Raw genomic sequence first — 26921 nt, forward strand, 5'->3', positions numbered from 1 at the left:
CTGCTGTTCGTACTGAGGAAGAGTTAATGTACGCAGACGGCCTTATGGCTCGTCACGCGATCTTTAATCTCCAGAGAAAGATTGCGTGACAAGCAATAAGGATGTCTGCGTAGGAAGCTAGGTAAGAGTCCGTCTATGAGAGATTGGGTGCAACAGATAAATACCTATCAGCACTTCTGAACCTGGGATATGAATATAACCTAGAGTAGAGGGTCTGTGGATGGGAGTGCTGGAATCTGAGTCATTTGATCAATTTAGGCCATTTCTCAGCTACCAGTTAGAATTTCATCCCATTCCTCAGAAGATCTCGGATCTTGGCTATCAGTTAGCTCCATCCTGGCCCACAGAATAATGTTCAGGTCTGTCATAAAGTTCTGAGGCAACTGTAACGTTGATCTTCACAATGTAACAAACGTGTTACTTTCTGGGTGAATTGTATCAACTATAGTCCAGTTCACCTGTAGCATCAAGGGCCCATTGAACATACTCAGCCGTAGCAGGTGTTACGGGTTATAGCCCTTAATGAGAGCTCTGATGTTCCTGTAACCGACTAGATTGAAAAAGGACAGCCATCCCACCATATTTTGATCTCCACTTGAATGTCTTCAAGGAACTTGGCAGGCTTATAGATAACAAGATTATGTTAAAGATGGAGTTCCTTTACAGAGACTTAAAGAAGTTTATTTACGGACTGAGATCAAACATTTCAAGACATCATTAAATTAACCTGAGACCTGATCACTAAGTTAACCTGTTGACCTTCAGCAAACAGAGAAACTAACTTGTCCATTCTAAACATGTTCGTCAAACGACCCACTTATTATTGTGTCAGTTTATGCACTATTATTAAATTCTCAGCCTCGGATAATGCAATTCTAGCTTTCTGATTGGTTCACTGGATCTCGGTTACCAGCCATTATACCTGCGTTTGACCTTATATGGAAATGAAAGCGGCAAATGTCGCTCGGCATGAGCTTTTTCGCGTGAAGCGAAGTTTCGTCGACAAAGAAAATGAATGAAAAAAAGCACATTTGGTGAGCTATCTACACAGGAAATACAGGGAATTATGGACAATGCCGTCCCAGTAACAACAAAAAAGCCACAAAGCTCGAGATAAGAATATTTAACGGCACGTATACGTTAAGTTTCCCTTAAAGTTGCAAAATTAAAATATGACCGGCGAGATTTTACGCATTCATGAAGATTATGTAACAAAAACAAATTTTACCTGAACAGAATGGCTTGCTAGTCCTGGTAGCACCAAACTTTCGAAACCGATATAAGAAATGTCAAAAGAAGAACTGAATGTTCAGTTGAAGTGTTTTTACTCGTCTGCGAGGAAGAAAGATGACACGTAAATTGCAAAAGTTCATTGATTAAATCCATTAAAGCCGCCACTTGATCATTTCCTTCGCACGCCGTCGCACAACAAACCGTTTTCCATTATCTCTGACCAGGCAAATAAGTTATTAGAGCATATGCATTTGTAAAAGGCCGCAGGTAAACAGGCATAATTGCCGGCGTAGTCCATAAGAAACCAGTTTCCAATGAGCAGATGAGGAAACTGTTCGAGTAAGCAAGCTCGGATCAGCCGAGAGCAAGAATCCCGCACAGCTACAGAGGACGACCTAGTTTCATCTCAGTCTCTTTTTTGGCCGACGACGACGAGAGAATCAACGACAGCTGGCGCCAACAATTCTGTCCTTGCGAAAAACACCTCAAGGAGTTGAGTGTTTTGAGCTGAACCGAAGTAAGCCCGGTTCTTTACCAGCCACGAAAAACCACCAGGTGGCCTCGGAGATTCTGAAGATGAATCTGACGCTAAAATAGTTTCTGTCCTTGATTCTAAAACTGACCAACAATGAACTCCACACATACAGCTCGAAATGCCAAGGCTTTCAAAGCAAGGGAATCCTGAGAGAGATCTTGTCGAGAGTAATTTTGGCACAACGTCTGTGTCACATGGCGATCAAAGTTTTCCGCAGCATTATTACAATGGCAATGTGTAAGTGCACAATTATTTGGCTCTTCTCCATGACTCGAACTTGAACGCTTTTCAAACTTTCTGACCAAGGTTATATCTCCTTCATTTGATAGACGTTTCTTGAATTTTAGTTGATTACAATTTCATTCAGCAAATTCGCTTGCTTCGCTCTCAAATTTTTCATTCAACTAATTTTACAAACGGCGCGCATGTCATGTGATTTTCCACTTATTGTTGTTTTTGTCACATCGACTTCCGGTCGTTTTGTAAAATTAAAATCCAATAAAATTAAGCTATATTTCCAAGAATACAAAAGTACCGAATTTAATAAAACAATTATTCCATTCGCGCTTGTTGGATATGAGATTGGTTATAGCCAACGCGCGCTCATGGAATAATTGTTAAATATCCTTGGCTGTTCTGCAGGTTTTGATCACATGATCACGATAAAAATTATCTAATGCCTCAAGTAAACAAAGTACTCATTTTAACAGGTAGGCTTTACAATGCACGTTTCATATCACTGGGTTTAAAATCGCCAGTGTCTTCATCTTCATCAACAGGCTCACCCTTTGCAACAGCCTCTGCATATACGGTATCACTAGCAGCAACAATCTTTTCTGCTCCTCGTCTGGCCCATACTTCAGGTCTACAATAAAGTACAGAACCAGTTGATGGCAAAATGCAGAGCATTGGAAAATCAAGATACTTGCAAAATAGAAACTACATGTAGATAGCTAAAGTTGTTGACATTGTACGGTGGATAGGAGTGGTGGTAGGCGGGGGGATGTAACTTCCCTGGTTCCCTATGGCTTTCATCTCTTAGACCTTTTTCTGTCATAAAGATAAATACAGTAAAATCTCCGGTTACGACCACCTCTCATAAGCAGCCACCTCTCCTCAATGACCAGTTTTCCGAAATACCAAAAGTTTCTAAGTCAAATCAATATATTTGGAGCCTCTTGTGAGTGACCGCCTAGTGTAAGCGGCTGCGACCACTTTTAGTGCTAAAATTTTGAAATTTTCTCTTGTTTGTAACCTGTCATAAGTAACCACTTGACAGATAATAGAACGGAAATTGGATAATAAGGTGTTGTAGCATTCTCGCTTTTCTGGTTATTGTATGGTTCATTAATTAGGTAGGCTACACATATATTTGGGTCACGCGAAACAGTATTGTGTGTCTTTTCAGTGTTACTCTTCTTCATTAATGCGATATTGTACATATTTGCAAATGAAATGTGTCTATTAAAATAATCATTTTAATTAAACATAAAATCCCAATGTAGTATGGCAGTTATGGGGATTCCCTATACCCCTTTAGAAAACTCAGTCACGCAAAAATATTTGGCCTTTTAGACGTCACGAATAATGTTCATAATTCTTTCACATTCACGCGAAATTCGAAACGATGACGTTTCACATAAAAATTAAAAAAAGCAAATTCACGAATTAATATTTTTCCTTCTTCTAACCTGTTTATAAAGCTGTTTATCCTCCGAGCTCGGCTCTTCGACCGTGTGGTTATCTAAATCGCAAACAGGTCTGTCAGACTTGTCCTCGTCTTGTAAACTTGAGACATTGACAGTTATCTTACTTCCACACTGCAAAAGTTAAGCTTAATTCCGAGTTAAACTTCTGTTTTCTGATGGAGTCACATTTCGACTTCTAACCAATGTGACCCTTAACAATTGCAAGTCTTTTCCAGAGGATGAGGTCGTGTTGGTATATGCGTATGTTCCTTCGATCAAGTCATGGGCTCCTATTCAAGTACATTTTTGCATTCTTCAGTAGAATTCCGAATAGATTTTAGAAAGGAGACTCGGTTAACTGGTCTTAACTTGGACGAAACAGTATCTAAGATTTCTAGTGATTGAAGGGGCGGTGGCCTAATGGTTAGTGCGCTACCTAGACTCTGGATCCAGGTTCAAGTCCTGGCCGGGGCATTGCATTGCGTTCCTTGGGTAAGACACCACTCTCCATTAGTGGTCTATTTTATGACTTATCGATCCGTATAAAGTTAATCTCCTGTCTAAAACTAACCACAGCCGTTCGAAAACAATGCGTACATTTTAAAAACAATGAAATAGCTGGAAATTCATCGCGCAAAACAAAATGGTTTGCAAATCATATTTAATTCATCTCTTCATTTACGGGTCACGTACGAAATAAATAAATAAATAAATAAATAAATAAATAAAAAACGTTCACGTGGACATGAAAAGATCTTGCCATCTTGAATCACGAATCACGAATAAAGAAATTTTTAAATCACGATTCACGGGAAAATAAATCGCCCATTCCTGCTTCACGTCTTCAACTTATGGAAAAAAACCATTCTGTCAGGGCATGTACGAGACCGTTGCCATTCAAGAGTAATTGAAATCTTGCGCAATTAGTCAGTTTTGACTAATGGTCGAAATTAGCCCTCTTAAATTACTGGAAAATAAAACACATGATATAATGAAAGACTAAACAAATTGCAAACAATTACATTGTTAGGGTCAAGAACACAATCCGGCGCAGTCAAGTGAGCTACATGTAAGCTCATATATCACATTAAGTCTGTGTTGAAAGTACTGCAATCAAAGCCCCGCAAAAAAGTTGTGCAAGACAATGGCGAGGGACTTCTTTCCTGGAAGTACTGGAAGTTTTGAAAGACGACCCGACCGTGCGATGGCTTCCGAAGATTCTCGGCGACGTTCGAAATATTTCTCGGGCAAAGTCTGATAGGATGTGTTCCGTCAAAATAATGTTGTCGCCGGTAATTCAGTGGAAAATTAGAAGAATTGAAGCAAGTAACGACATTTCTATGGACTAAACGCTTCTTTCCTTGGGTGTAGTTTCCAATTTTTTCGAAAGTGTGTCATCAAAGACTGTAACAGCTTATATTATTGTCTAGGCGAGAATGATGGGTGTCTGGGCGTGATAGAGCGTAAGATCAAATCATCATCAAAGTTTTAGACGCTAAGGGTTGAGAGTCACGTTTCAGACGCGAGAGCCGGCAGGGATATACATGTGATCTGTGAAATTCAATCCAAAGCAACCAGCCGTCATCTGTTTGACAGTAAACCAACAAAACGTTTGGATTGAAGAGTGTTTTAGCTTTCAGCTAATATCACGCTGATCACGCATGATTCTGTGACTGAACGTATTGCATGTTTAGCACAAAAAAGCAATCGTTACGAGAACTGTGCAAGTGATGAGAAGAAACGTGTTTCAGCCGAGCTCTTATACCAAGCGGATTCTGTGCTGTTTCTGTGCTGAAATCGTTGCATCTGTTGTGCCACGATGAGCCAAACGTAACAAATCTTATTGCTTCATGACAGATTAAAACATGTAGGAGCTAAAGGGAGACACATATATACAGCGAATTTTCTCTCCTCTTCCAGTTATTTTTGATAACTTCGAAGGCGGGTTAGTTCGTAACGCAGAAGTACTAAGCTAACAGAAATGCGAGACATCTTCTCTTTCTTTCTTGTCCGCTGTCGTTTTTCTTTAGTCCTTCACACGAACGTACTGAGAAGAATTGCAGTCGAACGATTCGACTTCTGAATGTAAGACGGACAAGTTGATGTCGTTACAAGCTGAGGTCTCTTTCAAAGAACATGCTCTCTTTAACGGGTGTTTGAACTAAGCTCATATGTACTATATCTATTCGGTCAATTCTGTAATCAATTCCATGTGCAGGGCCATAGCCAGTTACAGGCAAACCCGGGCACCTTCCTCACTCATTGTTTTCGTTTTTGTTGCTTATAGTCATCATAAACACCCTAAATACCGAGGAAGAGAATTTAACCACGAACATTGCTTCAGGCATTATTTTCATCTGGTTTCGACCCTGACGTGATGCGTTAATACTTATAAGTCGCTACGTGTGTCACGTTAAACTTATCAAATTGAACCATTCTGTCTGGGCATGTACGAAATCTTGTGCAAGTAGTCAGCTCTGACGAATAGTCGAAATTATCCATCATAAATCACCGGAAATTAAAATACATGATATAATGAAAGAATAAACAAATCGCAGACAGTTAAACTTTTAGGGTCAAGAACACAATCTGGCGCGGTCAAGTGATCTACATGTAAGCTCTTATATCATATTAAGTGTGTGTTGAAAGTACTGCAATCTAAAACATTTATCCTAGAAGCACTCAAATTTTCAGAGACGACCCGACCGTGCGACTTCCGAAGCTTCTCGACGACGTTCGAAATGTTTCCCGGGCAAACTTAGATAGGATGAACTTCGTCAAAATAATGTTGTCGCTAGTAATTAAGTGGAAAATTTGAAGACTTGAAGACCGTAACCATATCTTTATGGACTAAACGCTTCTTTCATCGGGTCTAGTTTACATTTTTTCGAAAGTGTGTCATCAAAGGCTGTAACCGCTCAAATTTTTATCTAGACAAGAGTGATTGGTGCCTAGGCGTGAGTTGGCGTAAGATCAAAGTTTTAGACGCCAAGGTTGAGAGTTTTAGACGCGAGAGCTGGCAGGTATATGCATGTGATCTGTGAAGTTCAATACTAAGGAACCAGCAGTCATGTTTTTGACAGTAAACTAAAAAAAAAAGTTTGAATTTATGAATGGCTCAGCTATTAGTTAATATCACGCTGATCATGCATGATTCTGTAACTGAATGTACCGCATGTGATCTGCCAAATTTAGCACAAAGTAACCAATCGTTATGAGAACTGAACACGTGTTAAAAGGTAACGTGTTTCAACTGAGCTCCTGTACCACGCTGATTCTGTGCTGAAACCACTGCACCTGTTGTGACACGTCCGAGAGTAACCAATCCAATCGCTTAATTTTGACAGATTGAGACGAGCTGAAGGGAAACATATATATACAGGGAATTCTCTCTCCTCTTCCAGTCGATTTTGATAACTGACTTTGGAGGCAAGTGAGTTTGTAACGCTGGACTGGTACTGAGCAAAAAGAAATGCGACACATCTTTTCTGTCTCCTTTCTCACCGTTTTTCTTTGGCTCTTCACACGAACGCACTCGAAAGAACTGCAGTCGAACGATTCGACTTCTGCATGTAAGGTAGGTAAGGTCAAAGTGATTCCGTTACAAACTGAGATTTTGTTCTAAGAATCTGCTGTTTTCAAGGGGAACTTATACTAGATGAGATACACCGATGTAGATAGTACTACAGATACACCCAGATGTACTTTCTTTTGGTCAATTCTGTATTCCCACTACACGTGATCCGTACAATATACTCTTAAGCATCCGCACAGTCAATGACTTTCGATGAAAAGCTGATCTGTCAAGGCAGGTACGGGATTGAATTGTAATTCAGGAATAATTGAAATCTTATACAAGTAGTAAGATGTGACGAACAATCGAATCCACCATGAATCGCCAAAAAAGGAAAGTAATCCATCTTATTAAATAATACACGAACTGCTAACGTTCAGCTCAAAGTTATTGATCGCCGCAATACAGTACTTACTTGAGCAAGGGTGAAGATTCTGAAGTTTTACGCTAACTTTTGTTTCAACAGTCGGATCCTCATTCTGGAATGCCAGGAATGCCGGGCGTGCAAAGAATACCGGGAACTCCGGGTGTTCCGGGTAGAGATGGCTTCAAAGGAGAGAAGGGCAGCATTGGAAAGCGGGGTTCCCAAGGCACTATAAGAATCCCAGGGAAAATTGGACCACGGGGCCCTGAAGGATCCAAAGGGGAGGTGGGGAAGAAAGGAGAAATTGGTAATATGGGCGCAAAAGGAAGTACGGGTATCCCTCGGAACACTGGCCCACGGGGCTTAAAAGGATCTAAAGGAGATAGTGGCTCGATGGGAACAACGGGAAGTACGGGTATCCCTGGAAGCATTGGCCCAAGGGGCTATAAAGGATCCAAAGGAGAAAGAGGCTCAGTGGGAACAAAAGGTAGAAAGGGTATCCCTGGGAACATTGGCCCCAGGGGTTTTAAAGGATTCAAGGGAGAAAATGGTATTGGAGCAAAGGGAGAGAAAGGGGATGCTGCAAACATGGACCCAAGACAAAGAGCTAGTTGGAAACAATGCGCATGGAAAAGAGAGGAAAACACTGACAACGGTAAAATACAAGTAAGTCATCCGCCATTAGAACCTATTAATCTTCTTGGCTTAAAACATGCGGTCTATGAGGAAGTAAAATCCCAATGATCCCATCAAGCGTAGGGCACAAGAGGTAGGAAGCTTGGTAAAAGCGAAAAAAGTACAGGAATCACCTGTGCTTAAAGGTAAAACTAAGTCTGACTGCTCTGAAGGTTTAAACCAAGTCAGATGTTCGAACTGGAACCAATAATACACAAACAGATTGAAATTCTCCCCGCCAAGGATGATGAAAAGCAACAACTTCCGCTCTAACTGCAAATGTTAAAGTTGACGTCTTTTTCCTTAGACTTGTTGATTGATCGATTGATTGATCGATCGATCGGTCGACTGATAGATAGATAGATAGATAGATAGATAGATAGATAGATAGATAGATAGATAGATAGATAGATTTATTGATAGCATTGCAATCGACCTAGTAGCGAGACAACAGAGTCACAAAAACATAGGTCCTTCTTTCTTGCCACGCGGAGAGCCTGCCCGAAGGCTGCCTGAAGCGAGACTGCCAAAGAAGTTGTGAAAAGAAGGTGAAGGGGACATCCTGCAACGATGTTTGCTCAGTCTGTAGCATAGGCGTACGAGCTAGGGGGCGAGGAGGACTGCAGCCCCCCCACCCCTCCCCCAGCTACGGAAATTATGTCATTTTTGGGGCAAAACGCGCATTATTTGGGCAACGACACTTGAGAGAAAACATAACAAGATAATACTGTTTGTGTGATTTCCAAAACTCGTAGATAAAGTCTGTAGTTAGTTACCTTTTTTAGAATTTCTTTTCTTTGAATAAGTTAAAGTTAGTTAGTTAAGTTAAGTTCTTTTAATTATTTTACTCGGAATGAGACTGTTGATAGAGTATGATTAATTGATTATGTAAGCTTTGAATATAACTATTTTCACGAGTGAAGATATCATATTTACGCGCGAAAGCTCTCCTGGTATTTCACCCGAGGAGGGTACTCCCTTATATGGGTTATATAAGTATGTGCGGCTCCAAAGGGTATGGTTTTTCAGCCGTTTGGTCATAAATAGGGCATCGATCTCGGCCATTTTGGTTATAAATAGGGTACGTTTTTGTACTCGTTATAAATTGGGTATGTGTTTTTAAGAAAAAGCTACTTTTTCATCTTTATCGATAAGACCTTCAACAAGAGCCCATCATAATCTATGATTAATTAGGGCAACTGTGCCAGCCGAAACGGTAATAAATAGGGAATCCATTTTTTTTTATTTTTTATTTTTTTATTTTTTTTTGTCAGGTCATAAATAGGGTAGGAAAAATCACAGATTTTGGTCAGAAAAGCTCATAAACAGAGTAAGGTTTTTGGGAAGCGGACTGCACACCCCAACCCAATTTTCCTGAGAGTATCTCCCTCGAGGTATTTCACTGGTGTTTATATGATAAAATATTATATCTGACTGGAGTGGATTTATTGCACCGCAATATCATCCAACTGTGATGACATGTTCGCCGATAACGGAACGTTTCAAGCGAATGTCCGGTTTGCCACATTTAGGAAATTCTGCAAATTTAAGCAGGACAGATTCCCCGAAGGAGGAAGAAAGTTAGTCGGGTCAATGTAGAAGGTCAGGTATTGGACTGCTTCTTCATTGCCGTTCATTTACTAGTCTAACTTAATGGTAATACTTTATTAGGGCATTTGTCAGAGTTTGTATTTTACCAGATCTCCTTAGTATAAGATCTGCGTCATCGTGTCTTCGTAGTAAGACTTATGGTTGGCTTTATTCCATATTGTTGCCCGGTTGTGTCAGTCAAGGGCTGTTTCCGGGCTATTAATAATACCCAGGTTTTCGTAATTTTAAATTTTGCGACCTGATACGCACGTCGCCCTGTAATTTTGGTTCAGTGACGCTGGTCAGTCTGGTGCTGTGGCGCCACTGTTCGGTATGCCTTTTCTTTCGAGAGTTCCGCCAGCGTCTTGGTGGGGTTGCCACATTGTTGTGGCTTGTGTTGAGAGTTTTACCCCACCTTTCCTCAAGAGATTTTAATCTTTGTTTGTAACCGGCTGTTCCGAAAACGCGGAGTGCGGAGTGCGGAGTGCGGAGTGCGGAGTCTAAAAAAAAGAAGTTAAAAAAAAAGAGTAAAGAAAAAAAAATTTAAAGAAAAAATAGAAATAAAAAAAATTTAAAAGTGAATTAAAGGAATAATTAAATGCATAAATAAACTAGAAATGGAAATTTAAGAAATAAAAATAATAATTATTAGAACATTCACACTGCCTGAGGTGGACTGTTGACATCGCGTATATTTCATTCAGTCCAAATCGTATATTCAACACACGATTTCCATAGTTAACAGTTCACTTTTAGGAAAAAAAGTAAAGAACAGTCCAGTTTTGACCATGTCTAGAAAATGTGAGAAATTACACCTTCGGTTTCCTTGGAAAGCCGTGTTGCCTCGAAAGAAACTCAAGCTCTGCTTTCCAAAAATAAACTGCCTGTGTGAATCAACCCTTGAACCATTCAACAACTTGTCAACTGCGCGTCCTAAAGTTCTCGCGATTGACTGATGAAATTCAAACTAAAACCTTGAAAAAATTTTCACGCTGAAAAATAGCAAGATAAAAAAATGTGGATTGACAAATAAAGAAACAGATAAATACACAGGTAAAGTTGCACTTTGAGAAAACAAATTCTAAAGTATTTTCCTAAAAAAGCCATTCAACTGGGAGCGACGCTTGTCTCGCCAATTCCACGTGCAACTGCGGCCATGTATTTTTTTCTGTTGGAATTTATTATCTTCTCCGGTCGAAAAGTACTGATTTCAATTTGGAAATGAAGTAGAGTTGGTACACACTACATGAAGGCTGTTAACGCAAAACAAAGAAACAAAGTCCTAAAAGATGCTATTCACACCGTGAAAATGATTTGGCTCTGAAAATAATTGAAAGACGGAGAACTAGAAATAAGTTAAGCCTCTTCCAGGCGTTCAGTTAGTCGGGGCTCAGCGCGAAAAACAGCGAGCGAAAAAAAATATGGGAGGAGTTCTTTCTCTCGCCGCGTTTCTCCCCTAGTTTTTCGACTGCCGTTTTTCGCGCTACGCCCCATTTAAGGCCCTCTTTACAAGGCCCCAGGTTGCTTTTTACCCGGGGTTGAATCTCCGCGGCGGGTAACGCTTTTGCAGTCAAATGTTTATAAGCGTTTACATGAAAATAGTAGTCTTGGCGGGGTCAGCCCCCCTTGCCGGGTATGTCGAGACTTGGGTTGACCCGGCGAGAAGGGTTGAAATTTCTTCAATTCTTACATGTTGAAAACACCTGGCGAAAAGCTAACACGGGTTGGTACTTTTAGTCAAATAGCCATGGTTTTTCGTTTTTTTTTTTTTTTTTTTGGTTTCTATATCAGGACCTTCCACCATTCCGTTAGACTTTCTGGGTTTTTTGTTTGTCATCTTTCTATCCCATATTTCAGTTTTTGATCAGTAGAAAGGCTGCTGGCCCGGGTCAGGCTCGAAGCAAACCACACGCTATTGCAGACTGACAGCCCGGGTTGGTGTTAAGTATTTATTTTTAGCACTTTATGCGATGATTCAACCTTGGGTCGTGTAAAGAGGGCCTAACTGAACGCCTGGAAGAGGCTTAACTTATTCCTTGTTCCCCCAGTTTGGATTATTTTCAGACCCAAATCATTTTCACGGCGTGAAAAGCATCTTCGAGGAATCATCTTCAGCGCTGAAAATTTTTCAAGGTTTTAATTTGAATTTCATCAATCAATTGCGAGAACTTTAGGACGCGCAGTTGACAAGTTGTTGAATGGTTCAAGGGTTAATTCACACAGGCAGTTTATTTTTGGAAAGCAAAGCTTGAATTTGTTTTGAGGCAACACTGCTTTCCAAGAAAACCGAACTTCTAATTTCTCACATTTTCTAGACAAGGTCAAAACTGGACTGTTCTTTCCTTTTTTTTTTTTTCCTAAAAGTGAACTGCTAACTATGAAAATCGTGATTTGAATATACCATTTGGACTGAATGAAATATACGTGATATGAACAGTCTACCTCAGGCGGTGTGAATGTTCTAATAATTGTTATTTTTATTTCTTAAATTTCTATTTCTAGTTTATTTATGTATTTAATTATTCTTTTAATTCACTTTTAAATTTTTATATTTCTACTTTTTTTTTAAATTTCTTTTATTTTATTTCTATTTTATTTTATTATTTTTATTTTTTTTTTAGACTCCGCACTCCGCACTCCGCGTTTTCGGAACAGCCGTTTGGAACCTTAGTTTCAATTAAACTCGTCAAATTATATTTGTGGCCATTTATTCCAAACGATTCGTTTCTATTGTCGTCTACCCATCTCTCCAGCAAACTAGTGCGACACCTTGCGGAGCTCTCGATGTCTTAATGTTTGCGAATGACTCAAGATAAATTTATATCTGACGGGAGTAGATTTCTTGCACCGCAAGATCATCCAGTTGTGATGACATGTTCGCCAATAACGGAACGTTTCAAACGAATGTCCGGTTTACCACATTTATGAAATTCTGCTAATTTAGGCAGGACAGATTCACCGAAGGAGGAAGAAACTTCAACTTCGACAGTCCATAGCTTATGTTTCATTTTACTTTGTTTTATTATTTTTTTTATCTCAAAAAGAGAGGCTAGTGAGCATATTGAAACCAGGTTAGCCTTATATGTACATGTTAATCGACTAGTAGAATAAAAACCATTTGAGTCAGGAGAGAATTAGAAACAACGATAGAAAGATGTACATAACTTACAGGCGGCTTTCGACACACGTCTCTAAAACGAAACAAAATTCGTGTCCCAAGTGGCATTCGAACCCGCGTCTCCCCGCATACTAGTCGCTACACAACCGAGGCAACTCTGCTGGATACGCGACAACTGATTGATCTGCGTAGATAGAACGCGGCCAATCCAAGAGAAAATTCATGATCCATTTTTCCGGTCTCATTTTTCATGTTTCTACTGTGTGTGATGATTCATCAACGAAAATCAACCATTTCGATGTCAGGCCCTACGTGCTCTCATGTCAACAAATTCTGAAATTCCTCCTACGGATATCGCTCCGGCGAGAAGCACAACGAAAACTGAAGCGAAACTTTCCTTTATAAATGGCTGTCAATACATTTAGTCTCGATAACCAGATTCGAGAGGACAGCGGCGATCGAGCCTTTAATGCATTCTGCATCGTTTTCATTCAATCTTTTAGATGGAAGGCAGAAAGGCCAAGCTCAGTCAGTTCACGGACTTGTTCTTCGATGACATGATCGATGCTATTGAACGGCAAAATCACTAACACACCCACATTCGGGTTCAAGGTTAAAAGCTTTACCAAACAAAAAACTTGATAAATTAAACTCTTTCCAAAACCTGTTGGCAGAATCGCAACAACATCACGAACTGCTACACACGATTCCGAACTTCGATTTGCTCCGGTTTCAAAGATTTCTATTTTCAGATATTGAGAAAGACGCAAAACGTTACACTCCTGTCACGCCTCCAGGATTCCGCACGGCAACTTTTTTCTCGCGGTTTTCTTTCGCGTCACGAGCGATGGAGAGACTATACTCGTACACTGGTTTGCTATAAGGATCTTGCTTTTCCGACCGAGGCTGAATATTCTTATTTTTCTGCCCGTTTTAGGCTGAAAATATTCTTGTGAATATTCTTAGATCATAGCGTACGACCTGATTTCTGTTTCAATGTATTTGTTGTCTGGTTGGTGTTGAAGTAATTTTGGAGCCAGCCTGCGGGCATTAAAGCCTGATATGACGCACATACTTTCTTTTAGAAATGTTATTAGCATGAAACATACGGTTAGTGATGTTTTTATTGCTTTTTGACTAGTTTTACCGTTTAGAGAAACGTGGAATTTCATACGGTTTAATAAAAAACATCATTGCATTGTATTTACACATTTTCAAAACACGAGATTATATTCTTTTCAAGATTATATTATTTTGCAATTTTCAGCCTCGATATTCTGATACAATATTTTCTTATAAAAAAAGAGCGTAGTCTACTTTCTATGTGGTATTACAACTTTTGTCTAAACTTCCCTAATTTATGCATGCAATTATTCCTTTGTAAGCTATCTCATTTTTCAAACGTCTTTCACGTTTTCTTTTTTACTATTTCAGGAATGCTCTTTCAACAAGCTGCACGACAATACCGCTCTTAGAGTCTCCTACCAGGGAAACGTTCGAGTCTATTCAGATCACAAATGCAACAGATGGTATTTTAAGTTTAACGGCAATGAATGTAGTGGTCCCTTGCCGATCGAGTCAGTCGTTCACATTGGAGGGCTCTATAATATTCTCGAAGGTTATTGTGAAAACCTCGCAAGGGGCACGATTAGCGTTGAACTCTGGGTAGGCAAGTGCTCTAGGTACCCACTGGGTGACGCTTACACCGGATGGAACTCAGTGATTGAAGAAGTACCACCATCCCAGTAGTGCTGTTTACATTCATAACTGGAGAAAAAGATAAAATTAAACGGTATAAGGGATCAGTGTAAGAACTTGATATAAATACAGTTAGATTTAATTATTAGATTTAATAAGGGAAATTCCATATATGCATATGCAAGTTTATATACTGTTTATTATAACTGTTTGCTAGTGAAACAGCCGTGATATAACTGTGATATAACTGTTTGCTTGTGATGCAACCGTGAGATAATTGTGATATAATTCGTGATATATCTGTTTGCTCGTGATACACATAAAAACATTATTGATATAATACATCGTAAAATACATTCATTGCAGAACATGAAGAGTTTCATCTGTATCTGGTCTTGATTGTTCTCTTTGAAGAAAAGGCGTTGTGCAGTGGCTTAACCTATATTCTATAGATTTTATAGCTACATATGTTACTAAAATCTTTATTAAAGAAGAAATAACAGACTGAAGCTATACGGAAGTTATGCGATTTTCTTCGCCCTTATTTTACATTCTGTTTAAGCAAAATTGTGCATAGTATTAATACTTTACTGGACAGTGCCTCCTAAATAGATAAAATAATAAAAAAGTAAAATTTGTTTACTCTTATTTCTGGTTTATTTACAAAGCACGAACCCAAATCTACGCGCCAGTTCGTTTTCCTAAGTTTGCTATCGGTGAAGAAAACACTGAATGATTAAGTTATCTTATTTGCTGTCGATTATTTCTTTAAACTTGTTTTGCCGTATTCAAATATTTTATTTTCGAATTCTTCGATTTTTTTGACGCAGAAACTTCTCATATACCTCCGAGAGAGGTTCAAGGTTGACTTCTATATGATCGCTACAATCTCTACCATCATTGGGATTGAGATAGAACAGATATCTATCTTAGCGATCGTTGTCGCAACGATTATCCAACGATTGTGATGTAGTGATGGCTGCGACCGGTTCGGTAGCAGTCATGTGGAAACCAACCGATATTTTTCCCTTGGATTTATGCCCCAAGCGAGGAGTTTGCGTGCCGTAAATTGAAAAGGAAAAAACGAGGATCTGAAACTTACAATACGGATCGAGAGGACGAGGTTATTATTTAGATGTTTATTATATCCCTCCCGAGTGTCTGATGGGTTTGAGAAAACATTTAAAGTCACGCCGAATGGTGCCCAAGGATTGACGTACGTCTAAAGCAATACGAGTCAATTGGAAATTAGATTTATTAAATTTGCTGTCCATCCATCCAGATGGAGGTGACCAAACTAGGGAAATGCCCATAAATAACATGTTAAACTATATATACATTAAAGTTCCGAAAAAGGAGATTTAAACATCTAAAAAAACGTTAAAACTTAATATTCGACCGCCTTCTGCGGTCTTCTTCAGAGAAATGTATTCTGCAAGAGACATGGAATGCAAATATGTAGCGAAGACGTCGTCGTTCTTGAAAACATTACCCAATGTTCTTAGTGGGTTAAAAGCTGTCTTGATGTTTTCGCGGTTCAAAGTCTGTCTAATTCGCTCAGACACCCCTTTAACATATGCAATTGACGCATATGCTTCTGGGTTGTTCCGAGGTTTTGGTTGTGTGTTGTTTGGCTGACCGACCGATTTAATGAATTTAATAATGCCTATTTTGTCTCGACGATGATTCCCGGGATCAATATCCCTTCCGAGTCACGTGGTCCCTGGCCCTACCTCTCGGCTACGTCAAAGAAACGGATTGGCCATAAAGACCTGGAAAGAAAACTTACAGGGACTACGCAAAAAAATGTTGAGATCACTAGCCATGCACAGGTTCAGTACTCGAACTCAGTAAACGGACATCCGCTCAAACTGCGAGTGGTTGACCTCACTTTACCGCCGACACTAATTCTCTGTGCTCTGTTTATTATCATTTGCAGGTGTTAAAAATTAATGATGTAATTACAATACAGTAGATAATAACGTGACATGTTTAGCAACTGTTTTTATTTCCTACCGTGTTTGAGTCTTGTAGACCTCGATACTAAACTCTTGACCGTAAGGCTTCCACTTTTGTTTGAAATCAAGTTAAATTCACATAACAAATTAAAGATTGTTCTATTGTTTTTAATTGTGTGGTTTAAAAGGGTGCGTTTCTTTGGAAAAATCCAACGGATCGAATTCTTATACAGCCAAACCTCTAATAAGCGGTCCTCTATTAAGCGGCCAACCTTTATTTGGCGTTGAGCGGCCCAAGGCCCGAAAAAAAATGTTAGCTAAACTGTAATAAAAACCTATATTTATTATTGTTCTACTTTTTCTCCACTTGCATTTGTTTATACTCATATCTGATAAACTGAAAAGTGCACCACGCCCAACTTTAACGTTGTTTTCGGGTGAACCTCTATTAAACGGCCTCCTCCACTAAGCGGACAGTTGTCTCTTCAGGTTAGACTGTATTTGTTGTCTGGATGGTGTTGAAGTAATTTTGGAGCCAGGCTGCGGGCATTAAAGACTGATATGACACACATACCTTCTTTTAGAAATGTTATTAGCATGAAACATATGGCTTGTGTCCTTTTTGGTTTTGGCTAGTTTTACCGTTCGGTGAAACGAAGAATTTTGTACGGTTTAATCAAAGACAATACATATCACTGTATTGTATTTACATATTTTCAAAACGCAAAATTATATTCTTTTCACAATCCCAGATTGAATTATTCTTAATATTTCGCAAATTTCAGCCTCGATATTCTCAAAAGATATATTCTTGTAAAAAGAAAAGAGTGTAGACTACTATATATGTGGTTTACAACTTTTGTCTAAACCTGCCTAATTTATGCACGCAATTATTCCTATTTCAGGAATGTTCTTTCAACAAGTTGCACGACAATACCGCTCTTAGAGTCTCCTACCAGGGAAACGTTCGAGTCTATTCAGATGGTAAATGCAGCAGATGGTATTTTAAGTTTAACAGCAATGAATGTAGTGGTCCCTTGCCGATCGAGTCAGTCGTTTACACTAACTGCGCCGGAGGGATTTCTAGCATCCTCCGTCATCTTTCCTTTGATAGGTATTGTGAAAACCTCGCACGGGGCACAGTCAGCATTGAACTCTGAGTAGGCGTGTGCTCTGGGTACAGCACACTGGGTAACGATTAAACAGGATGGAACTCAGTGTCCATGATTATGATCAAAGAGGTACCGCCACCCCTGTAGTGCTCTTTATATTCATAACTGAAAAAAACAAAACAAAACAAAAACAAACAAGATTAAGCGATATATGCGATCAACGTTAGAACTTGATAGGAATACAGTAAAATTCAATTATTAGGTTTAATTAGTGAAAATTCTCTATATGCATATCGCATATCCAAGTTTATATACTTTTCATTACAATTTTTGCTCGCGATACAACCAATAAACGCCTAGAAATGTTACTGATACAATACAATGTTAAATACACTTATTACACTGAGAAAATGAAATTTTAATCTGTATGTGATCTTCACGTTTTTCTTTGAAGAAAATCACGGTCCGAAACTTACAGTACGGACTGAAAAGACGAGGTTAGTAAGAGGTATTTATACCTCGACGATATTTCCCAGTGATAAATATCGTCCGGGCGACGTGGTCCCTGGACGTACCTTTCGGCTTTATGTCACGGAAATTAATTGGCCATAAAGACCTGGAAGAAAACCTACGGGAGGTGAGCAAGCAAATGTAGAGATTACAAACCATGCAGTAATGCTTCAGTAATGAAACCCCGTTAAACGGACATCCGCTCACATTATATATACTTGACCTCATTTTACCGCCGACACTAATTCTCAGTGCACTGTATTTTATCATTTGCAGGGGTTAAATGTTAATAATGTTGTCACCAATACAGTAGTATCATAACGTGACATGTTCAGCGACTGTTTTTATTTCCCACTGTGTTTGACTCTCACTGGCAAAACTCCATGCGAGACATTTGAGATGTTTCAATGAGCGTAAGGTTTCCACTTTAGTTTAAAATCAAGTTCCAAACATATAACACGATAATTAAAGATTGTTCGGTTGCTTTTAATTGTATCTTTTAAAAGGGTGCGTTTCATTGGAAAAATCCAAGATTGAATTTTTAAATCGAAGAACCGGATTTTTGCGTTTCTTTACTAAACCGGTTAATCCAAAATCATTTGGATCATGGTGCATCATAGGAACCGAAGAATTCACTCTGGACTAGAGTGCTGATGCACCATCACCCGAGTGATCTTGGATTAGTCTGTTTATTAAAGTAACACAAAATCCGTGTTGGGATTTAGGAATCAAATCATTAGTCTTTGCGTCGATTAAACATGAGTTTGTAACGTTTAATTTACTATCCTGAGAGTAATGGAATTTTCAAAACTACCCGACCGTACGATGAGGTCGAACCCTCAGGACGACTATTGAAACGTTTCCCGGGCAAGGTCCGATAGGCTGTGTTTCGTCAATTTATATGGGTTAAACGTTTCTTACTGTAGTTCTTGCTTACCTTTTTGTGGAAAGTGTGTCATTAAAGGCTGTAACTGAGCTCAATGTTCGTCTGAATGAGAGAGATTGGTCCCTAGCTATAGGCGTGAGTGAACGCAAGGTGGAAGTTTGCTAACCAACGGCGTGAGAGTCACGTTTTAGACGTGAGAGCTGTATGGTGTATGCATGTGATCTGTGAGCCTCAATCCAAAGGAACCAGCCGTCATGTGTTTGACAGTAAAAAAAAAAAAAAAGGAATTGAAGTGTTTGAGCTTTTCGCTAATATCACGCTGATCACGCATGATACAGTAACTGAATGTACCGCATGTGATCTGTCAAATTTAGCACAAAGGAACCAATCGTTATGAGAAATGAACACGTGTTAAGAGGAAACGTGTTTCAACGGAGCTCTTATTCCACGCTGAATCTGTGCTGAATCTGTGCTGAAACCACTGCATCTGTTGTGTCTTGTCTAGACAAAAGTAACCAATCCAATCGCTTTGTGACAGATTAAAACAAGCCGAAAGAGAACGTATAAATACTGGAAATTCTCTCTCCTCTTGCAATCGATTTTGATAAGGCAAGTTAGTCCGTAACACGGGTACATTGTGCTAACAGAGATGCGAGACATCTTCTCTGTCTCCTTTGTCGCCGTTTTCCTTTTGTTCTTCACACGAACGCACTCGAGGGAACTGCAGTTAAACGATTCGACTTCTACATGTAAGGTAGGTAAGGTCAAAGTGATTCCGTTACAAACAGAGGTTTTCTTCTAAGAACTTGCTTTTTTCAACGGGAACTTACACTAGATGAGATACACTGATATAGATAGTACTATAGATATACTCAGATGTACTTTCTTTTGGTCAATTCTGTATTCCCACTTTACGTGAGCCGTACATTATACTTTTAAGCATCCGCACAACCAAACTTTTGATGAAAAGCTAATCTGTCAAGGCAGATACGGGACCTTTGTAATTCAGGAATAATTGAAATCTTATATAAGTATACGTGACAAACAGTCGAATGCAGCATGAATCGCCAGAAATAAAAATAATTGATGTGCTAAAGAATAGACGAATTGCTAACGTTTAGCTCAAAAGTAACTGATCGCAGCAATATAGTACTTACTTGAGTAAGGGTGAAGATTCTGAAGATTTACTGTAACATTTGCTTCAACAGCCGGATCCTTATTCTGGAATGCCAGGAATGCCCGGCGTGCCAGGAATACCGGGAACTCCGGGTGCTCCGGGTAGAGATGGTTTCAAAGGAGAGAAGGGCAGCATCGGAAAGCGGGGCTCACAGGGCGCTCTAGGAATCCCAGGGAAAATTGGTCCAAGGGGCCCTGAAGGATCTAAAGGGGAGATAGGAGAAAAAGGAAGTTCAGGTGTCCCTGGGAACATTGGCCCCAGGGGCTTTAAAGGAACCAAAGGAGAAAATGGAACGATGGGAACAAAAGGGAGTGCGGGTATCCCCGGGAACACTGGCCCACGCGGCTTAAAAGGATCCAAAGGAGATATAGGTTCCACCGGAACAAAGGGAAGTACAGGTATCCCTGGGAGCATTGGCACAAGGGGCCAGAAAGGATCCAAAGGAGAAACAGGTTCAACAGGAACAAAAGGAAGTGCGGGTATCCCTGGGAACACTGGCCCACGGGGTTTAAAAGGATCCAAAGGAGATACAGGTTCCACCGGAACAAAGGGTAGCGCAGGTATTCCTGGGAGCATTGGCACAATGGGCTTAAAAGGATCTAAAGGAGATAAAGGTTCCATGGGAACAACGGGAAGTACGGGTATCCCTGGGAGCATTGGCGCAAGGGGCTTTAAAGGATCCAAAGGAGAAAGAGGCTCGATAGGAACAAAAGGAAGTAAGGGTAGCCCTGGAAACATTGGCCCCAGGGGTTCAAAAGGGTCCAAGGGAGAAAATGGCATCGGAACAAAGGGAGAGAAGGGAGATGCAGCAAACATGGACCCAAGACAGAGAGCTAATTGGAAACAGTGCGCATGGCGATCGGAAACGGATATTGACAACGGTAAAATAAAGGTAAGTCATCATATTTGGATCAATTAAACTTCTTGGCTTACTGACTTGCGGTCAATGAGGAAGTGAAATTCCAGTGATCCAATTACAGGGCATCTTTCTCTTTTTCTATCCCTCTTGATCGTTGTGTCAGTAGAGGTAGGAAGCTTGGTGCCCGTAAAAGCGTTTAAAGCTTATTTCCGTGGTATATGATGACAAGCGCTGAAAGGTAAAACCAAGTCAGATGTTCGAGCTCAATAGATAATACACAAACAGATGGAAATGACGAAAAGCAATAACCACTTGTGTTCTAACTATAACTATTAGTCTATACTGCAAATGACAAAATCATCCTTTTCCTCAGACTTGTAGATTGATCGATTGATTTATTCATCAATTTATCGATCGATTGATGGACTGATGGATTAACTGATTGATTGATTGACTGATAGATAGATTAATTGATTGATTGATTGATTGATTGATTGATAGGATTGTACCCTACCTATGTAGACTACGTGTAGTCCCTTTTTCGCTTAGTCCGTCGTGCGTGACGCGAAAAAAAAAAAAAAAACCGCAAGAAAAATGTATGGCATGGATTTCTAAGCTTATTAACTGTATCCAATTGAATTCCTAATATTGACGTTCTCTTATTATCGCCTAACGCGGATGATGTGTTAAATAAAGTCGCTCCACACTCAGGTAGCGAGGCAAATACATGCCTCGATCTTTGTTAATCGAAACTGCCAAAGAACTTGTGAAAAGAAGAATTAAGCGAAGGGGTCATCTTGCAATTCAACGATTTTTCAGCGCTCGTCTGTCGGCATAAATTAAAATGTTATTACGGGGATTTCAAACGCAGAACTTCAAGCGAGAATTAACATTATGTATTTGAGATATTCAAATGTCGGTGCAGCAGTGTAAATATGTCGTCTGGCCGATTTGGTCACAGGACTTGATTTTTCTTCCGACAAAAAACGTATCTGAATCAAAACCGAGTGTGTGAAAAATGTGTCACTAAAATTCGGATCACTGTTGAATTCATGAGCGAATAACATTATATCTGACGGGCATGGATTTCTTGCGCTGCAAGATCATCCAAGTTTGCCGATAAAGGAACGTTTCAACCGACTGTCAGATTTGCCACATTCAGGAAATTCTGCAAATTTAAGGAGGAAAGATTCACCGTAGAAGGAAGAAACTTCGGAGATATTATGACTACCGAGTTAGGAGTTGGGTTGAGTTTGAGTTGAGTTTGAGTTAAGTTTGAGTTAAGCTTGAGTTAAGTTTGAGATACCGTTATCTATATTTTATACTAAAACAAGAATTAAATGAGCGGCCCAGATCACCTTTTACGGAAAATAAGCAGGTAATTTTACCGGACATTACAAAATGTAGGCCGGGTACAAAATGCAAACTGCAGGCAGTTATTGGAGGGACAATCAAATTACTTTGTTTTGGTTGAGTGTTGATACACCCCTCATTGGCTTGCAGAAAATCGAAAGTTACGTTCAATTCCACCGCAAAGCTCTTTCCATTAGCTGTTTCATTAGCCAGTATATATAGAGCATGAACTGAAATACAAATGTCTCCGTCTGAAAACTGTTTTTGCAAGCCTGGTTTTGCTCACCTCGGAAATCTGGGGCCAGCCAGTTTCAAATGAGATTTTAGAAACGCACGACGGAAAGAAAGTGCTACGTTCTCACTTCGAGAAATTCGAGTGCGTATTTTTCCAATCGCACTTCCCAGGGTCTTAGCACGATGGAATGTTGGGAGCTAAGCGCAGACTCGTCATACAACTGGGCAAAAATAGTAGCAATGCATGATTGTTTCAGTACCTTGATATATTTAAATTTTTGCAAGACCCCCGGACTTGCAATCGCTAGGAAATGTACTTAATGACCTTAAATCCCCCGATCTTAACTTTCAGACGAAACTTGTGCGGCTCTAACCTAGAAATCCGACACATTTAAACGAAACGTGTGAGCGCTCGCACAATGTCGACGCGCATAGATTATAAGCACTAAGGCGTATTGGAGAAATGTAAATACCTAATTATTTTCAGGAAAAAGGGATGCCAAACTTTCCTTTAGTACGTTTTTAGTCAAATTAAAAGTGTTAAAAAACGATAACTCAAACTTAACTCAAACTTAACACAAACTTAACTCAAACTCAACTCAAACTCAACTCAACTCCTAACTCGGTAGCCGATCCCGAAACTTCAACGGTTCGACAGTCCATAACTTATGTTTTATTTTATTTTGTTTAATTCTTTTTATCTCAAAAGAGAGGTTAGTAAGCTTACGCTTATATGTACATGTTAATCAACTAGTAGAATAAAAACTATTTGCGTCAGGAAAGAATTAGAAACAAGGGGAGAAAGATGTACATAACTTACTGTCGGCTTTTGACTCACGTCTCTGAAACGAAACAAAATTCGTGTCCCAAGCAGGATTCGAACCCGCGTTTCCCCGCATACTAGACGCTACACCATCGAGGCAACCATGCTGGATACGCGGCAAATGATTGATCTGAGTAAACAGAACGCGGCCAATCCAAGAGAAAATTCATGATCCATTTTTCCGATCTCATTTTTCATGTTTCTACGGTGTAGGATGATTCCTCAACGACAATTAACCATTTCGATGTCAGGCCCTTCGTGTCTCATGTCAACAAATTCTGAAATTCGTCGTACACATATCGCTCCGGCGAGACGCACAACAAAAAATAAAGCGCAACTTTCCCTTATAAATAGCTTTCATACATTTAGTCTCGATGACCAGATTCGAGGAACAACGGCAATCGAGCCTTTCATGCATTCTCCATCGTTTTCATTCAATCTTTCAAATGGACGGCAGACAGGCCAAGCTCAGTCAGGTCACTGATTTGTTTTTGGATGACATAATGCTATTGAGTGGAAAAATCACTAACTTTATCACGTTCGGGTTCAAGACGGAAAGCTTTACCAAACAAAACACTTGATAAATTAAACTCTTTCAAAAGCCCGTTAGCAGAATTCGAATCGCAACAACATCACGAATTGCTACACACGATTGCCGCCCTTCGATTTGCTCCGGTTTCGAAGATTTCTATTTTCAGATATCGAGATAGACGTAAGACGTCACACTCCTTTCGCGTCCCCAGGATTTCGCGCGGCAACATTTTTCTCGTGGTTTTCTTTCGCGTAAGGAGCAATGGAGAGACCATACCCGTACACTGTTTTTGCATGATTTCGCTTGTCCGGCCGAGGCTGAATTTTCTTATTTTTCAGCCGGTTTTAGGCTGAAAATATTCTCTTGAATATTCTGAGATTATAGCGTATGACATTTCTGTTTCCCAAATGTATTTGTTGTCTGGTTGGTGTTGAAGTAATTTTGGAGCCAGCCTGCGGGCATTAAAGCCTAATATAACGCACATAACTTCTTTCGCAAATGTTGTTAGCATTGAACATAGGGCTAGTGCGTTTTTTGTTTTTGTTTTTGTTTTTTGTTTTTTGTTTTTTTCTACTTTTTGGCTAGTTTTACCGTTTAGAGAAACAAAGAGTTTCACACGGCTTAGTTAACACACAAAATTATATTCCTTTCAAAATCTTAGCCTCGGGTTTATTCTTAAAATATTTTTAATATTTCGTAAATTTCAGCCTCGATATTCTTATAAAATATACTCTTATAGAAAATAGTGTAGTCTACTTTATTATATGGAGAAGAGTGTTTTACTGGGAACTAAACCACTCTTAGATTCCATACGCCACTTCATCCGGGACCCGAGTGGCGTATTTTCCGTATGTCACCTTTGTGAGTGTCGTATCGTTCAATGAAGTCACGATTCCCGCCTTTTGCTTTTGTTGAATTGGTTTCTCCATATAATAAAAAGAACATTACACGTTGGCTCGAAGATATGAATTTTTTATGTTCTCGTGGCAAGAACAATATCTCACTCGTTCGCTTCGCTCACTCGTGAGATATTGTTCTTGCCACTCGAACATAAAATTCATATCTTCTCGCCACCGTGTAATATCCTCTGTATCTATGTGGTATTACAATTTTTGTCTAAACTTCCCTTATTTATGCATGCAATTATTCCTTTGTAAGCTTTATCGGTATTCAAGTATTCTTGGTCACTCTTTTTTCACTATTTCAGGAATGTTCTTTCAACAAGCTGCACGACAATACCGCTCTTAGAGTCTCCTACCAGGGAAGCGCTCGAGTCTATTCAAATCACAAATGCAACAGATGGTATTTTAAGTTCAACGGCAATGAATGTAGTGGTCCCTTGCCGATCGATTCAGTCGTTTACAATGGTTGGGCTGGAGGACTTTCTGATATTCAACGTAATCATTTCTTTGAAGGTTATTGTGATAACCTTGCACGAGGCTCAGTCAGCGTTGAACTCTGGGTAGGCAAGTGCTCTGGATACAGCACACAGGGTGACGCTTACACAGGATGGAATTCAGTGTCCCGGATTATGATTGAAGAAGTACCGCCATCCCAATAGTGCTGTTTATATTCATAACTGGGAAAGAGATTAAGCGGTATATACGATCAACGTTAGAACTTGATAGAAATACAGTTGGATTTAATTATTAGATTTAATAAGGGAAAATTCCATATATGCATTTCCAAGTCTGTAAACTGTTTATTATAATTGTTTGCTCGTGATACAGCCGTGATGTAACTGTGACATAACTCGTGATCGATATAACTGTTTGCTCGCGATACGCATCAAAATGTTACTGATAATTATAGTCTCTCTTTTCTGATTGGCCGAAAGCGTACAGTAATGTTTGGAAATCAGCGCCTGTGACGTCATCTGGCTGCAAATTATACAATAATCATCTGAAAACCATTCAAGGTCACGGGTAATCATGTCGTGTATGACCGCAGTGCGTGATTTCTTAGGGTAATTATGTCAAGTTCGCGCGCTTTGTGTGGCTCGCGGTCAGTGAAGAAGCAAAAACACTACACTAGTTACATTTTGTTTTCGTTCAGTGTATAATAAAACAATTATTAGATTTGTTTTTTTGTGATATTCAGAATAATCAAGGTCTCGGTAAGGTTTGTCAGTCTCAGCCTTAGGCTTCGGCTGATAATCCCTACCTCGAGCTTGATTATTCTGGATTTCACAGAAACCTCATCCAATAATAATTGTTTATAATACATTGAAAAATACATTTATTACAGAACATGAAAATTTTAATCTTTATCTGATCTTGACTGTTCTCTTTAAAGAAAAGTGTATTTTAACGTTTTGTAGTGGCTAAACCTATATTCTATAGATTTTATAGCTTTATATTTTACTAAATGCTTTATTGAAAGAGAAAAAAAAAGTGAAATGAAAGTCTGAAGCTACACGGAAGTTATGTGATTTTCCTCGCCTTTATTTTAGTTTCTATTTTTGAAAAATTGTGCATAGTATTAATATTTTACTAGACAGTGCCTCCTAAATAGATAAAATAAATCAATAAATAAAATTTGTTTACACTTATTTCTGGTTCATTCACAGAGCACGAACCCAGTTCTTAACGCCGGTTCTTTTTCTTAAGTTTGCTATCGGTAACGAAAACACCGAGTGATTAAGTCATCTTCTCTGCTGTCAATTATTCTTTAAACTTGTTTTGGCGTATTCAAGTAGTTTATTTTCGAATTCTTCTATTTTTGACGCAGAGACTTCATATATACTTCCAAGAGAAGATCAAGGCTGGATTCCATATGATCGCTATCGACCTTCAATCGCTGCTATGATTGGGATCGCTACAAAAAAAAAAAAAAAAAAAAAAAAAAATTACGAGATTGTCGAGATAGAACTAATATCCACTTCAGCGACCGTTGTCGGTTCAACGATCGGTATAATCTCTGGCTGTGACTGTTTCGGTAGCGATCATATGGAAACCAGCCATCACCAACCGATATTTTCCCCTTCGACTTATGATCCAACT

The 26921-nt window shown here is 39.4% G+C and overlaps 2 protein-coding genes across 2 annotated transcripts; both read left to right on the forward strand.

Annotated features, from left to right (window-relative positions):
• Positions 1–6873: 6873 nt before the first annotated feature.
• On the forward strand, positions 6874–15117 carry LOC149095652 (uncharacterized). The gene is made up of 3 exons (XM_089281771.1): positions 6874–7033; positions 7497–8060; positions 14212–15117. The coding sequence occupies exons 1-3, from the start codon at positions 6929–6931 to the stop codon at positions 14524–14526; spliced, it is 984 nt and encodes a 327-aa protein (XP_089137897.1). The 5' UTR covers positions 6874–6928; the 3' UTR covers positions 14527–15117.
• Positions 15118–19374: 4257 nt separating this feature from the next.
• LOC110066158 (uncharacterized) lies at positions 19375–26470 on the forward strand. The gene is made up of 3 exons (XM_089281766.1): positions 19375–19695; positions 20150–21010; positions 25127–26470. Exons 1-3 carry the CDS (start codon positions 19591–19593, stop codon positions 25478–25480), a joined length of 1320 nt encoding a protein of 439 aa, XP_089137892.1. The 5' UTR covers positions 19375–19590; the 3' UTR covers positions 25481–26470.
• The last annotated feature ends 451 nt before the right edge of the window (positions 26471–26921 follow it).

Source organism: Orbicella faveolata, unplaced genomic scaffold, assembly GCF_042242905.1.
Source record: "Orbicella faveolata isolate gen_17 unplaced genomic scaffold, um_ofav_v1 contig_5, whole genome shotgun sequence".
Classification (NCBI taxonomy): domain Eukaryota; kingdom Metazoa; phylum Cnidaria; class Anthozoa; order Scleractinia; family Merulinidae; genus Orbicella; species Orbicella faveolata.

Bases quoted from the DNA above. Each gene is read 5' to 3' on its own strand.
- LOC149095652 (XM_089281771.1), top strand. From the start codon at position 6,929: ATGCGACACATCTTTTCTGTCTCCTTTCTCACCGTTTTTCTTTGGCTC. The intron at 7,034-7,496 runs GTAGGTAAGGTC...TTGTTTCAACAG, and splicing joins ATTCGACTTCTGCATGTAAG to TCGGATCCTCATTCTGGAAT. The intron at 8,061-14,211 runs GTAAGTCATCCG...TTACTATTTCAG, and splicing joins CTGACAACGGTAAAATACAA to GAATGCTCTTTCAACAAGCT.
- LOC110066158 (XM_089281766.1), top strand. From the start codon at position 19,591: ATGCGAGACATCTTCTCTGTCTCCTTTGTCGCCGTTTTCCTTTTGTTC. The intron at 19,696-20,149 runs GTAGGTAAGGTC...TTGCTTCAACAG, and splicing joins ATTCGACTTCTACATGTAAG to CCGGATCCTTATTCTGGAAT. The intron at 21,011-25,126 runs GTAAGTCATCAT...TCACTATTTCAG, and splicing joins TTGACAACGGTAAAATAAAG to GAATGTTCTTTCAACAAGCT.